The sequence below is a fragment of the Furipterus horrens genome, unplaced genomic scaffold (genome assembly GCF_987537825.1).
Source record: "Furipterus horrens unplaced genomic scaffold, mFurHor1.1.pri manual_scaffold_21, whole genome shotgun sequence".
NCBI lineage: Eukaryota > Metazoa > Chordata > Mammalia > Chiroptera > Furipteridae > Furipterus > Furipterus horrens.
Genome location: NW_028327191.1, coordinates 1,283,603 through 1,297,858, shown reverse-complemented (window position 1 = coordinate 1,297,858; position 14,256 = coordinate 1,283,603). Strand labels below are relative to the sequence as shown.

At 51.5% G+C, this 14,256-nt stretch overlaps 1 protein-coding gene and 1 non-coding gene across 3 annotated transcripts; both read left to right on the top strand.

Annotated features, from left to right (window-relative positions):
* Positions 1-4,146: 4,146 nt before the first annotated feature.
* On the top strand, positions 4,147-13,042 carry EIF5 (eukaryotic translation initiation factor 5). Of its 2 annotated transcripts, none has more exons than XM_090265602.1 (12): positions 4,147-4,434; positions 4,941-5,141; positions 5,608-5,887; positions 5,998-6,079; positions 6,756-6,928; positions 7,246-7,357; positions 8,104-8,249; positions 8,480-8,638; positions 9,172-9,333; positions 9,498-9,662; positions 10,218-10,352; positions 10,891-13,042. In XM_090265602.1, exons 3-12 carry the CDS (start codon positions 5,816-5,818, stop codon positions 10,978-10,980), a joined length of 1,296 nt encoding a protein of 431 aa, XP_090121728.1. In that variant the 5' UTR covers positions 4,147-4,434; positions 4,941-5,141; positions 5,608-5,815; the 3' UTR covers positions 10,981-13,042. The 2 variants fall into 2 exon arrangements, with proteins under 2 accessions (XP_090121728.1, XP_090121727.1); XM_090265601.1 differs by lacking the exon at positions 4,147-4,434 and adding an exon at positions 4,731-4,805.
* LOC149990205 (small nucleolar RNA SNORA28) lies at positions 7,618-7,743 on the top strand. Its single transcript, XR_016508912.1, has one exon. It is a non-coding gene; the product is annotated as a small nucleolar RNA SNORA28 (small nucleolar RNA).
* Positions 13,043-14,256: the final 1,214 nt, after the last annotated feature.

Here is a 14,256-nt window from a genome sequence, read left to right as displayed (position 1 = left end):
TTTAAGGTTTTAAAAGTGTGTGTTACAAACAGCCCAAACCTTGTAAATATCTAGCAAGAGAATAGGGCATGTGAGTGACAGAGGCCAAAAGGCTTCTTCCTGCAGGAAAACTGCGAGGAGCGCAGCCTTGAGGGGCTGCCCTGCACAGGGAGCTCCGCGCGCGGCTCTAGGCCCCTCTCCCTCCAGTAGCCCAGCTCTGCTTCCCAAGTACAACCGCACAGACTGTCACCCTGGGGACACCGACGTGGGAGGCAATGGCCCGGGAAGAAACCTCTCCCCTAATGTAAGAAAACTCAAAATGAATCTATTCTTCCGTCCAGAGCCCCACCTTGCAAAAGTTGCATCCAGAATTAAGTATGTTTACTTAGATTAGCACCAGAAAATAAAGGTTCTTGAGAGCATATCGTTGTGGTTTCCGGATGGTTCTTCCACCTTCTAGAGAACGTGATAGAGATATAGGACATCGATCCTAAATGTGGACTAAACCTTGTTTAAGGGGAAGTCTAGAGACATCACCCTGCAGGTCGGAGAGCAGTCGGACCCTTTATCCCTCACACCTGAACACCCCACCCCCCACCCCCGCACGTGCCCTGGGAGGTCGACAGGGCAGCACAGGCAGCCTGGTCCCTCTCAGGGCAGGAGCGAGGGGAGGGCAATAAATAAAATAAAGTTTCGGAATGGTGGTGGCCAAGGTCAAGGCTGGCTGCCTGATGTCCCTGATTGAGCAGCTTCCTGAGCGTCCCCCACCGTGGGCACTCTCCATCCCGTTTGGGCACACTGCTCTGCTCTGCGGGTGGCTTTGGCCAGGCTGCCTTACCTCTCAGCACCTGGGGCCGGGGGTGGGGGTGGGGTTGTTCGGGAATCTGGATGGATTAATGCACAAAGTGCGGAGGCACAGAACCTGCTCACTGTACGCACCCCACAGATGTGACTTGTCACTGGGGCCCTTCCTGGCATTTTCAGAGTCTTGTTTCCCCAAGTGGATGATGAGCAAGGACCGTGTTTTACAATTTGGGTTGTTCGAGGTTTTGTTTCACGTCTGTTGTAGACGGGAATGAAACCTTTAGAAAGTGTCTTTGCGGTGTAAACTAAGCTGAGGTCACACTGGACTGGGGAGTAGGGCCCTGAATCCGCTCTGTGTGGTGTTCTTGTAAGAGAAGAGACGCAGAGACCGGCCTGCACCCAGAGGACACGCCAGGCGGAGACCTGAGAGCGGTCACGTGCGGTCCCCCAGGGCCGTGCATTGTGTGGAACTGACGCCCACTCAGCAGCCACACTCCTGGCTTCCCTGGAGAAAGGACCTGAGGCCGACGAGGAGCAAGCAGCGCAGCCGCTGTCCTGTACTGGAGTGTCACGCGTGGCTTCCGTGTGACCGAGACACAACCACCCACAGGCACGGCTGCTCTCCGAGTCCTCCACATTTCTCCGTCACTTTTTTCCCTTTCCAGGAATGGAATGAGATGGAGTTTGGTCGGAGCTGCAGGCTATGGAGGAGGAAGGAGGCTCGTCAGTGTCCCGGGCACCTCGCCGGGATGCTTCATCACTTCCTCAGACACCCCTGTTCCTGCCTCTGTCCTCTCTGAAGCTGAAGGACACCAGCCCTTCACCAGCATTCAGATTCCTTTGTTCTGCAGGACAAGTCCCCAGCCTGGCCCGCGTGTGTAGCCCAATGAGGAAGGCGGACAGGTCAACAGGCAACTGCAATCCAGTTCCACCAGTGCCAGCGGTGTGGGGGCGGGGAGTCACAAAGGAGGGGAGACATCCAGCCCAGAGGCTCAGAGATGCCACAGAGGGGGCATGCCTTCCTGGGGTGTCCACCAGGCATGGTTATGTGTGGCCTCCCTGGGCAGGCCTGTGTGGTAGGTGGGGCCTAGATCCTCACTGCCTAGCAAGGCAGGAATGTTTGCCAACATGGGTGCAGTGGATCACTGCCGTGGGGTGCGGGATGCTAGCCCTCGGCACCGCCCACGCCCCTCCCTCCTCTGCACACACCAGATAACCTTCAGTCCCTCCTGGCTCCCTCGAATGCTGCGCTGCGCACCGCACCCACCCTGACAGGCCAGGGCTCAGCCCTTGTGGCTCTTCCCCGAGGAGAGGAGGCAGGAACTTTCGTGGCTAACAGTGTGCAGCTTTGGAACGCAGTGAAGGCAGAGGAAGCTGAGAGAGGAATGTCATGGGTGGAGGGCCCGCCGGCCACCCACAAGGCCTTGGTCCCCAGGGGCCCACAGCTCAGAAGCACGGGAACCTCCGTCACGCAGGTTTGCTCAAGGGGCCAATTCATGGGAAGCGGACTCACAGACACCAATCCGTCAACAGCCACAAAGCCATTTGACTGATTTACCTCTCAGCCGGTACTCCCGACTGCTGCCCAGGGCATGCACCGAACGAAAAGCAGCGTTCAGGCGCTCCTAGGCCCAGGAGGTCACAGCCCCACGTGCTCAATATGTAGCAAACCGTGAGCACCTGGGGCGGAGACCCAGACAAGGCAGGTGGAATTGCACAATGAACGTGGCGTCAAACAAGCTGGAGTTCAAACGCCATCCACGGTTCATTAGGCAGGTGACTCTGGGGCTTTCCTGAGTCTCCTTCCTCACCTGTAAATGGGTGTGACAACTCACCTTCACACGATTGTGATTCAACACTACCGACGGAAATTGCCTCGCTTTATGTTTCTATTTACTGGAGAGGCTCTGGCACACTCGGCTGAGGCAGCAGACTTTGGGGTCATACAGGTCTGGGTCTAACATCCAGCTCGGTCCCTTAACAGCTTCATTATCTTGGGCAAGATGCTTGATTTTTCCCCACTAAGCCTGTTTGCTCATTTGTAAGTGGGAATAAGAGTCCTCCTAGGGGCTAAGAATAAGGCAGTTCTATGCAAAGGACTTAGGAGACACCAGGTCACAGAAGCACTGGACACATGGCGTGCAGTTTCAGTCGTCTGTGATTACAGATGAGCGGCACTGTCGGTGTAAGAGCGTCCAAACCTGCAGTGAATTCCTGAGTTTAGCTGAGCCAAAACTAATGACAATTGCCTGGAAGCAAGATCTTAAATGGTTCCGAAATGACAGTTTTGCGCTTTCTTTTATGCATTTGAAACAGGGAATGTAAACAAGATGATGTGGAGGTGGGAGGGAGCAAAACGGGGACTGGGGCGCGGGACAAAGGTAAGTTAACCTAGATGACAAAAACAATAACCTGGGCTTGCTTAAGGCAAAGATAAACATTTTATTCAAGTTATAAGCCTGGGGCAAGACTACCCAGCATGGCCTGCGTTAGGGATTTAGGATCAGGGCAGCCTGTGCGGTTACTTCCCACAAAAGCCCCTTGTCCGCAGTATACAAGTATGTGGTACATTAAAGTTAAAATTAGTGCAGACTTTTAAAATGGAATTAATTATGGGGCCATTAACCATACCCCCCCCCAAATTCATCACGTTGTATTTGGTTACTTTAAAACTTTCCTGAGGGGATGGGGCCTCTGACTCAGAATCGCTTCTCCCCGAATCTCCCCGAAGTTCCTAAAGTAACGTCACTTGCGTGGAGTCACGCAGAGGCCCAGCTGTCCCGATCGTGCTGAGTCACCGCAGCGGCGTTCGCGGCTCGCTCGCCCGCGGGCCCCCGGCCGCCGGAAGCATTCTGCACGCGGCCCCGCAGGTTCCCGCGGCTGCACGCGCGCGCGGGGCCCAAACCGCGTCTCCCGCCTCTACGCCCGCGGTGGTCTCTGCTCGCCACCCACGCTGTCCGTGGCCAAAGGGCCTGTGAGGCTTGTGAATCACGGAGTCACCCTCTTCCCATCCCGACCTCCCTGCGAGCCCCCCGCCGCCGCCGCTTCGCGGCCGTGTCCAGACCCGGGCGCGCTGGACGCGAGGCCGGCGGCTCCGTCCTCGGGTTTCCGTTTCACCGTCAGGCGTGTTTTCCAATTTCAGGGGGGACTGTGGAGTGTTTCCAGCCGCAAGAAAACTTTTGCACGAACACCGTTTACCGAGTGGCCGTTCCGGTAACTACGAGGCTCTCCGCGAATCGCACCCGTTTTCGGGAGAACCAATGGGAGCGCCCGCTTCGGGTTACGCTTTGCCCGTTGGGTCCCAACTTCTAAACTGGAAAGTGACGGCACGAACGGACGGCCGCCCCCGCATCGGGTGTGCGGGCCAGGGGCCGGGGACGGGCGAGGCCGGCGGGCGGCCGGGTCACGACGCCGTCACGAGGACGTAGCGGGCCACGGTCGGCGCCGCCACGCACACCCGGGCCGGAAGGGTCAAGGGCCGCCAGGCTGCACCTTGTGCGCAGCCTAGGGAGTAGGGAGAACACTGCTCCTCCTGGAGCGGACGACGAGCGACCCAGGGGACGGAACGGATGGGCTGAGCTCCCCACACGAGGCTGCACGCCCACCGCGGGAAGAACCCGGGCGCAACGGTGCCGGCACACGCCAACAAGGGTGAGGAGCCCGCCGCCATCTTCCCTCGGCCGGCCGAACTGACGAAGCGCCGCCGAGCCCCCTCCCGACTCCGCGCGGCTTCCGCTCTCGCGAGGCCGCGAAGGCCTCTGGGAAACGCGGGGGAGGGGAGGGCAGGTGAAGGAAGCAGGGACCCGGGGTTGGGGGCCGGCTGGGGCGGTGAGTGGAGCCTCAGGAAGCAGAAGGGGCGGGGAGAGACGTGATTGACACGGGGTGCAAGCCAATGACGAGCGAGCTCTGGCGGGCCTCCCTCCAGTAGGCTGTGCCGCCTGGCGTGCGGGGCGGGCACTGGGGTCGAGGGTAGCTTGAGCGCGGCGGCGGCGTTGTTCAGTCAGAGCGAGAACATTCCAGAGGTGAGTCGGGTGGAGAAGTGGCGGCCCCGCGCCCGCTCCCCAGTCTTCCCCGCCCCCCTCGAGCCCCGCGGGCCGCTGGCTGGCGGGGAAGGCTCCCCGACGCCGGCGGCTCACGGCGCCGTCTCTCCGCGCCAGGTCGCCAGGCCCCGGGCGCTGAAGGGTGTGGACCCCGGACGTCGCTGGGACAGCCCCTCCCCGCTGCTCGGCGGCGCCTGCCCGGCCGCGGCTCGCTGCGCTTCTCCGCCGCCCCTCGTCGGACCCGGGTTCACTCGCGCCTCACTTCATCCCAGTCCCGGGCGAGCAGCGTTGGGTTTATGTCTTTATTTGACGAAAACGGTGAGTGGCGGCGGCGCGGCCCGGCGGGGAGATGGCGGCCGCACAAGATGGCGGCGCGCCGCGTGACCCGGCGCGTGTGGCGCAGTTCGGGCGGCGGGCGGGCGCCCCTCCCCGGCCCCGCCCCGCGGGCGCGCGCCGCGGCCTCCGTGCTGCATTCGTGAGTCACCGCGCGGCGCGGGGGCGGCGGGCCGCGTCCGTCGGCCGCTTTCGTTTCCGCGGCCCAAGCCCCGCGGAGGGCGGCCGGGCGCCCCGGTCCCGCTGCCGCCCGGGGAGGCCCCGCCATGGCGCGGCCGCGGAGGTGGGAGCAAAGGTCGGCCGTGCCGGGAGCGCCTCCGAAGTGAGCACGGCCCCCCGCACCCCGAGCGGTTGGGGAGCGCGGGCCCCGCCCGGGCTGCCGGGGCGGGGCGGCGGCCGTTGGGGCCGGGGGGCCGGGGCCCGCGCTGACGGCGCCCGCCCTGTCTTGCAGAGCTGTTGCGCAGCCACTGGTACCTGTACTGGGGAAGCATAGCGGGCCGGCAAGCAGCTCCCAGCCGCGGCGGCGAAGACTTTTTCATGTCAGAGACCGAGAACTCTTGCAGCCGTTTATGTCATCCCTCCTTCTCCAGACAGAAGATACCAAAAAGTTGCCATCAAAGAGCTCTTCACCGCATTGATAAGGCCACTAATAAGCCGCAATGTCTGTCAACGTCAACCGCAGCGTGTCAGACCAGTTCTATCGCTACAAGATGCCCCGTCTGATTGCCAAGGTGATGCCTGCGCTTCGTTGCGGTCGCGCGTCCTACGCTCTTGCCGTAGATGTTTAAAAGCTTGCATCTCGTGGGGAGACAGTGCAAAATTAAATTCTTATTTCCTTTAGGTTGAGGGCAAAGGAAATGGAATCAAGACAGTTATAGTCAACATGGTTGACGTTGCAAAGGCGCTTAATCGGCCTCCAACGTGTAAGTAACGCCTCCTGGAGAAGTCGGACAGGCGTAGTGCAGGCGGGACCCCTGGGTCTGCTCGGCTGTGCGTCCTGCAGTGCTTAGCTTAAGGGTTAAGTGGAACCTTGAATCTGAGACCAACTGATGGTGCCCCGGCTGGTGCGGCTCCGGGGACTGAGCGCCGGCCTGCAGGCCGAGGGGTCCCCGGTTGGGGAACAGGACTGGGCTGCGAGCCGGATCCCCAATTGGGGGCGTGTGAGGCAGCCACACAGGGATGTTTGTGTCTCTCTCTCTCCTCCTTCCATTCTTTCTAAAAGTAAAACCTGAAAAATTTAAAAAAACCAACTGATGTTAGTTGCCATTAGTATTTTAAATTGTTTTTAATCCGCATTTGAGGTTGTGTGTTTATTGATTTTAGAGAGGGGGAAGGAGAGAGAGAAAAAACATCCATTGGTTGGTTGTCTCCTGTACGTGCCCAGCAACCTAGGAATGTGCCCTGGCCGGGAACTGAACCCGAAACTTCCTGGTTCATGGGACGATGCTCCAACCCACTGAGCCACCTGGCCAGGGTCAGGCAACACACTTTTAAATCCGAAAATTTAAAAACGTAGTACAGGGGTTGGTAACTATACACACGGCTGAGTAGCCAAAGGCTAATTTAGTTAACTAGTTTAATTTCTCTTATCCTGAATAGATCCCACCAAATATTTTGGTTGTGAGCTGGGAGCACAGACCCAGTTTGATGTTAAGAATGACCGTTACATTGTCAATGGATCTCATGAGGCGAATAAGCTGCAAGACATGTTGGATGGTTTCATCAAGAAATTCGTGCTCTGTCCTGAGTGTGAGAACCCCGAAACGGAGCTGGTGAGTGCCTTGGAGGTTTCCGTCAGCAGGGGAAGGAGCTACATAGCTGTTCTGTGATCACTCCTGTGACAGCCCCAAATACTGATCTCAACGAGGCAGAGCAGGCTTAATTGGAAATAAGACACAAAACCTACAAATTTTGGAGATGTTCATGTACTGATACGTTTTTTATTTTTGAATTAGAGCATTGTGGAAAAATTTTTGTGTATGTTGAGCTGGTGTTTTGGATTCTTCTGTTGGTCATTTTCATACTTGTCCCACGCAGAGTTTTTATCATGTATTATGGATGAAATACTTGTTTTTTACTTCCTTGGCAGCATGTCAACCCAAAGAAGCAAACGATAGGCAATTCTTGTAAAGCCTGTGGTTACCGAGGCATGCTTGACACGCATCATAAACTCTGCACGTTCATTCTCAAAAACCCACCTGGTAAGTGTTTGGATGAACTTCTCCCACCTCAGCCAAAAAGCAACTGATTTTTGGAAACGGGGAGTTTTGTTGTTGCTATGAAGTGACTGTAAGGAATTTATGATCCTCTTGTGCTTAGTGAAAATGTGTCATCTTAGGAGGGGTGAAATAAATATTATAAAACAAATTGCAGTGGGTCCCTGCAAAGGTCCTCCTTTTGGAGTACTGTTTTATTAATGGGGGACCTAGCTCATTAAGCCCATGTGGCTTTAGGGCACTGCAAGCAACACTCTGTGGCAGGTGATCGAATCTGCCTGCCACAATTTGCGCTTGCTACAGCAACTGAGTCCAACCTATTCCGGTGCTCTCTGCTCTGTGAGGCTGGCCGTTATATGGACTTAGACAGCGTTCCAGCTCATGGCTGGGGGGCTGTTGAGCTCCGCTCTCGTTCACGTTCATGGCTGGTGGGAGAGGCTCGTGAACGCCAGCCTTCACTGTTGGGTCTTCTGAGTCATCCCTTCACCTTACTCCTACCCGGAGTTAGTTCCGTTAATATTTTGGGACTTTCTATTCTTTACCTGAGTTTCTTCTATGAAATACATTGAATGAGTTTGGTCTGTGAATCCTCTTGAAATTTTCTGTAGTGCGGCTTGTGGTTTTCTGAGAGGAGGGCTTGGAAGCAAAAGGGCGGGGTTTTAAATGGTCATGACCGGAAAGGAGGTAAAATAAGCTGGGGCACTGAACTCCTTTCTGTTGTTCCCCCATAGAGAATAGCGACAGTGGTGCAGGGAAGAAAGAAAAAGAGAAGAAAAACAGGAAGGGCAAAGACAAGGAGAACGGCTCCGTGTCCAGCAGTGAGACGCCGCCGCCGCCGCCCCCAGCAAGTGAAATCAGCCCCCCTCCACATGCCGACGTAAGTGCAGGGTTGGCGGTGTGGGGGGCGTCAGGGCTGTGAGAGTTGTATTTGGTTCCAGTGAGCAGAAACGCCCTAAAAGCAGCATTTGGGGTTCCAGGTGCACGTGGTGGGATTTAGGTGAGCCCAGGTCCATGGGAAATGAGCTTGTTGTCAGTTACTTGACTAGAAATCAGACATTTTTTACCTTTTTAAGGACGCTGGCTCACCATCTTTGCTTTTGTCAGCAGGAAGATGATGATGATGATGACTGGGGGGAAGATACAACTGAGGAAGCTCAGAGGCGCAGAATGGATGAGATCAGCGACCACGCGAAAGTTCTGACGCTCAGCGATGATTTGGAAAGGACTGTTGAAGAGCGAGTCAACATCCTGTTTGATTTTGTTAAGGTAAACATGTTTGCTTCAAGAGCAGTGATCAGTAAACCACCTTTAACCCAGCCTCAGGCTTTTGTTAGTTACTTGAAGCTGGTAGTTGGCAAGTAACTTTTTGATGCTATTTTTTCAATATTGAAATGCAAGGCTTATTTTTTACTTTTTCTGTTCATTTATTCAAATACTTTTTTCCAAATATCTTTTTAAAGGTTTTTATTTTTAAAGAGAGAGGAAGGGAGGGAGAGAAACATCCATGTGTGGTTGCCTTTCACACACCCCCCAACTGGGGTCCTGGCCTGCAACCCAGGCAGATGTCCTGACTGGGAATTGAACTGGGACCCTAATGGTTCCCAGGCCAGCACTCAGTCCACTGAGCCACACCAGCCAGGGCTGTTTCTTCAGACGTTTTTTGTATGTGTTGCCATATACTGTCCTTTGGCAGTTGTCAATCATTTGGAAATCTTAAAACTGCCCAATGAGAGGAGGGACTGGTGTTTCTATAGCAAAATGTGTCTCCATTTCACTGAATTACTTCCTTCTGTTTGCAGAAAAAGAAAGAAGAGGGTATTATTGACTCATCTGACAAAGAAATTGTTGCTGAAGCAGAAAGACTGGATGTAAAGGCTATGGGCCCTCTTGTTTTGACTGAAGTTCTTTTTGATGAGAAAATTAGAGAACAGATTAAGAAATACAGGCGCCATTTCCTACGGGTAAGCAAATTTTTTATTGATAAATGAGATTAGAGCTGTGTGACCTTGGAAACATGACTAACCTCACTTGAAACCTCCTGAGGTAGTGAATATACGTGAGTATTGGAATTGTCAGCCTAGGACATCTGTCAAAGCTCGTTAATGCAGAGAGCATCTATTTACAGTTCTGTCACAACAACAAAAAAGCCCAGCGGTATCTTCTTCACGGTTTGGAGTGCGTGGTCGCGATGCACCAAGCTCAGCTCATCTCCAAGATCCCACACATCTTAAAGGAGATGTACGATGCAGACCTTCTGGAAGAAGAGGTCATCATCAGCTGGTCGGAAAAGGTGGGGATATAAATGGGCTCTTCAAGATCAAAAGATCTGTGTTTTTCCTTTTTTCATGGTGGGGGATAAGTAACTTCTAATACCTATGCTGTTTCTACACAAAAGCACAGTTAACATACTGACTGGTGTGGTTCAGTGGATTGAGTGCTGGCCTGTGAACTGGGCAAGGTCGCTGGTTCAATTCTCTGTCAGGGCACCGGCCTAGGTTGTGGGACAGGTCCCCAGTTGGGGGCATGCGAGAGGCAATCAATCCATGTTTCTCCTTTTCTGCCTGCCTTTCTTTCAAAATAAAAAAAAAAATCTTAATACAGACTGTTGCTCTGCTTCCTAATGTAAAAACATAGTGGGCTTTCCACCATGGCAGCTTGTTAGTTATAACAAGGAACTACTTAGACTCTCTAATTTTTAAAAATTTTTGTTGAACATATGTATTCTGGTAAGGATTCAAGATTATGGTATGACCCAGTCCTCGCAAAGAGCTCAGTTTGAGCAACTATATAAATAACTCATTTTTTAATTCCTCAAACTAAGAAAATTGTACTTAATGTTTTTTAGGCCTCGAAGAAATATGTCTCAAAAGAACTTGCCAAAGAGATTCGTGTCAAAGCAGAACCATTTATAAAGTGGTTGAAGGAAGCAGAGGAAGAATCTTCTGGTGGTGAAGAAGATGATGAAGATGAGAATATTGAGGTAGGCACTGAGGAAAAGTATTAGATTTCGTGCCAGTGATGGGGGCTTGAGAATTGTAAACGGGCACACTCGGTTGGTTGAGGAAATAAAGCAGTGTCTCGGGATTTGGAAAATCCTTAATATAAAGGGTAGTGAAAATCTCTCCTATCTCCAGACATGGTTCCAATAAATGTCTAAATTTCAAATTTATTTAAATACTGCAGGTAGTGCACAGAGGTGCCAGTGGTCTGTAAAAATTAACCGCACACTGTGAAACTGGAAAGGGCTTGTTTTTGCAGAAGAAATAAATGAATTTAGGCTGCATCTAGGTGATTTTTTTAAAAAAAATGTTACTGGTTTTAGGGTAAGAGAGAGACACACGTTGATTTATTGGTCCCCTTAGGCGTCTTGACCAGGGATCAAACCCACAGCCTTGGTGTCCTAAGACAGCACTTAGGCCAACCGAGCTACCTGGCCCGGGCTGATTTTCCTCCTTGGTTTGCCGTTTACTTAAGGTTGACATGTAATTAAGGTTATTTTTGTTTTCTCGTTTTATCAGGTGGTATATTCGAAGACTGCCAGTGTGCCGAAAGTTGAAGCTGTGAAGTCTGATAACAAGGACGATGACATTGACATCGATGCCATTTAAAGGGGTGGGTGCGGCCCAGCTTAACCGTGATACCGAGACTCTTTCTTATATCATCGGCCAGAAGTGCAACATGGATGTGCAAAAGCTTAAACGGCTTAACATCATGCTACACTTTCTGCTAAAAACGTGTTGCTGTGAGTGGTCTGTAATTAAGCCCAATGAGATATCTCGGGAGTCCATACACATATCAGTGAGCCGATGTAGTTTGCTTATTTATAGCATGTTTCTTTTTGAAAAATTAGTGGTGGACACATTTGGATCACATTTATACAGTTATAAAAATAAACATTTGATTTTGGTCATTCTTCAGATTTTTTGGCTCTGAATGACTTAAGCTGAAACAATTGGCTCCTTTAAAATACATCATTGAACCTGATAGGATTCTTGGAGCCTGTTAGAAACTGTCAGGCGCTGAGACTGTACGAGGTCTTTAGCAGAATGTAAACAAACTTACTTGTGATTATTATTCAGCCATTAAGAAACACAGTACTTTTTAAGTCTTATCTCTAGTCCCTCAAATTGGTCTCTGGTAATGCACATTCTTACCGTGCCGAGGTGGACAGCGTAACACCTTTGTCGTAACAAGACTAAAAAGGACCAGGGTGTCCTCGGAATCTTAAGAGCAGGTTTGAAAACTTGAATTTTTTTTCCCCAGTTTGCGTACACTTGCCCCCACATTGTAGTCTTTGAAGTCATGTGCATTGCAAGTTGGATAAGCCAGGGGAACTATTGCATTTTAACAAATAAGCGTTTTATGTGTCTGTAGGTGTTGCTTTGTGCTGAGAGAAAACTCAAGCTTTGGGGTGTTATCAGTAAGTGCGATGATCTTATTTGAGGGAAGAAGGAAAAGGTGCACTCAATCTCTAGCAAAAATAGCCTAAGTTTTCAGCTTTCACTCTTGAGTTGAAATTACAATTTCAAAATATGGAGGCACACTGCGTCTTTAGTTCAGTGTGAACTTTCCCCGATACTGCGGCTTGTTCTTCAACACCTTTTACGTTTGAACACACAGGTTTTGGTGGCTATCTTGCCAAAATAAGTGTTGCTCTGTCTCAAACTTTATCCCCCCCTCCCCAAAATGTCTTATTTAAAAAGAAAAGTAAAATCGTACTTCTGAGTCAGCCTATATTTTGGTGGGAGACTTGGGGTGTCTCTTATTTCACATTGAACATAGCCCGACACTCATGAAGTCTGGTGACAGCCACTGTATACAGGCAACTAGGGCTGGCCTTGCCTGGCCCAGCCCATCCTGGGCTTTAGATTTAGAAATAACTTCCTTGTGGGTTCTGGCTCTATCTGAGAAATCTTTCCAAGCAAAAACTTGTCACACTTATTCGTTCCTATTAAAAGTGCACTGTGGAAATGAAGAACCATGGGGGGCTAGTTTTAATTTGGGGCACAGGCTTCCATCATTCCCTTCTGTTTGTTTGTGATCCATCTCAGATTATAATGAGACCTTAACAAATGTATGTAAAAACTTTTTCACATTGAAATTATACAAACATTTGATATAATAAAACCTTGTTAGCTTGGTATTTTAAGAAATTCAGTAATTTTACTGGAGAGAGGTGAATTGGTCTCCAGCTGCTCTTTGGTATGTTTTGAAGCGAGTGAAGCAGAAGCCCTACACCAGGAGGGACCGTGCTTGGTCACCAAAGAAGAGAGGCTTTTCCAAATTCTTGTCTCACCTGGGTTTCAAATAGTTTGCGGCAGGCCAGGTTGCTTGTATTATTTGAAATTCTATAGGCGGTGTTGGTGGCCTGGGCCGTGTTATAGTCCGTATACCCGATGTCAAGCTAATGAGGTTCTGTTATAAAGGTTGGTTTTCTTTTTTAACTGAAGGAAAAGATGTTCAGGGCTTGTAAACACTAAAGAGAAAATTTTGGCTTAGACTTGTGTTCAGTCTGGTGCCAAACTTCCAATAGAGTCAAAACACGTAAGAATTTTGTTCACAGAGGCTATTCTATCCTAATGGAATTGTCCTTCACTTTGCCCTATTCAACTGTCTTAAGTTTTCTGTTTGAAACAGCTACATTACTTGATTAAAACAATGTTAAAGTTACATTTGGTCTCTGTTTTGATGTTAAAATTAATCTACATTTCCCAAAGGTCAATATTGGAGTACTGAAGTCTTCCCTGTTCTGTAGCTGCTGCTTTGGGATTGTGTCGGACTTGGCCTTCTGCAGTTGCAGGCCTACTCACAGCACAGCTGTTGCTTATTACCTTGGGTCGGTGGCTTTTCTGGGTCTGTGATCCTATTCTGCAGCATTAGTTGATTACAAACTAGAAAGGCTGTCTTATTAATCTGCCTTCATGGACTCCTGAGGGTGCTTACAGGGAATTGAGACAGGATGTAGATAGACGCATACCTGAGAGAGGGCAGGTGTGGGTCCAGACCCCTCATAAAAGTGAGGTGCAATCGTTTTGCTGGTCAAAGGTCTTGCTTTCCGTTTGTAAAAAAGTAACACCTGTGAAGCATGGTAAAAACGAGGTCTGCCTCAGTTACGTTAGTGGGTGCGTGTGTTTGTAGTTTTAAGGAGGACGGACGTGGGGAAGGGTGCTTTTTAAGCAAGGCTTTTCTGAAGTAGATGAACTTACAAGGACCCAGCAGGCACACTCAGCCTTCCCCTTGGAGGTCACTTCAGAATGACAGCTGACTTTCCCTAGAACAGAGAACTCAAACCCCAGGTGAGATTTCAAGTTCCATACAGCTCTGCCAGCAATGCTTGCGTAGTGAGCTCCTTTCCTAGTTGCTCTAGCGCGCCTACCGGTATTCAAGTGTAATCCAGGAACGCAGTTAGCCCTGTCTGCAGTGGCACTGGGGTGGGGTGGGGTCAGATCTGGCCCCTGTGACCATGTCAGCGCATCCGTGAGCTCGGTCCCTGCCCTCTCCAACTATGGTGAGGCGTGTGCTGTTTTTCCTGAGAGGAAGGACGGTCTTCTCTGTCCCCAGTACTGCCCCTCCCTACCTTGACTGTTGAGAATGGACAGGGGACTTGCGGTCTGCGGCTGGCTTGAGGTTGCCTCCAGCGTGTGAGCTGTGAGCCTTTGTGCACAGGAGTTGGGGAGCTTGTGTGCGCACCTGCAGCAGGGCTCCGCTCTGCCCCTGCCAGCGGAGAGGTCTTCAGGAGCCATACCTCTGGGTCTCAACCACCAGAAGACCGAACCGTTCCTGTGTGCCAGGAGGGTAGGGAGTAGTGGCTCCAGGAATACAAAGTGAGGAGGGCGGGTGGGTGCGGCCGGGCCGATCTGGTCCCAGGGGCCCTCATGCACAGG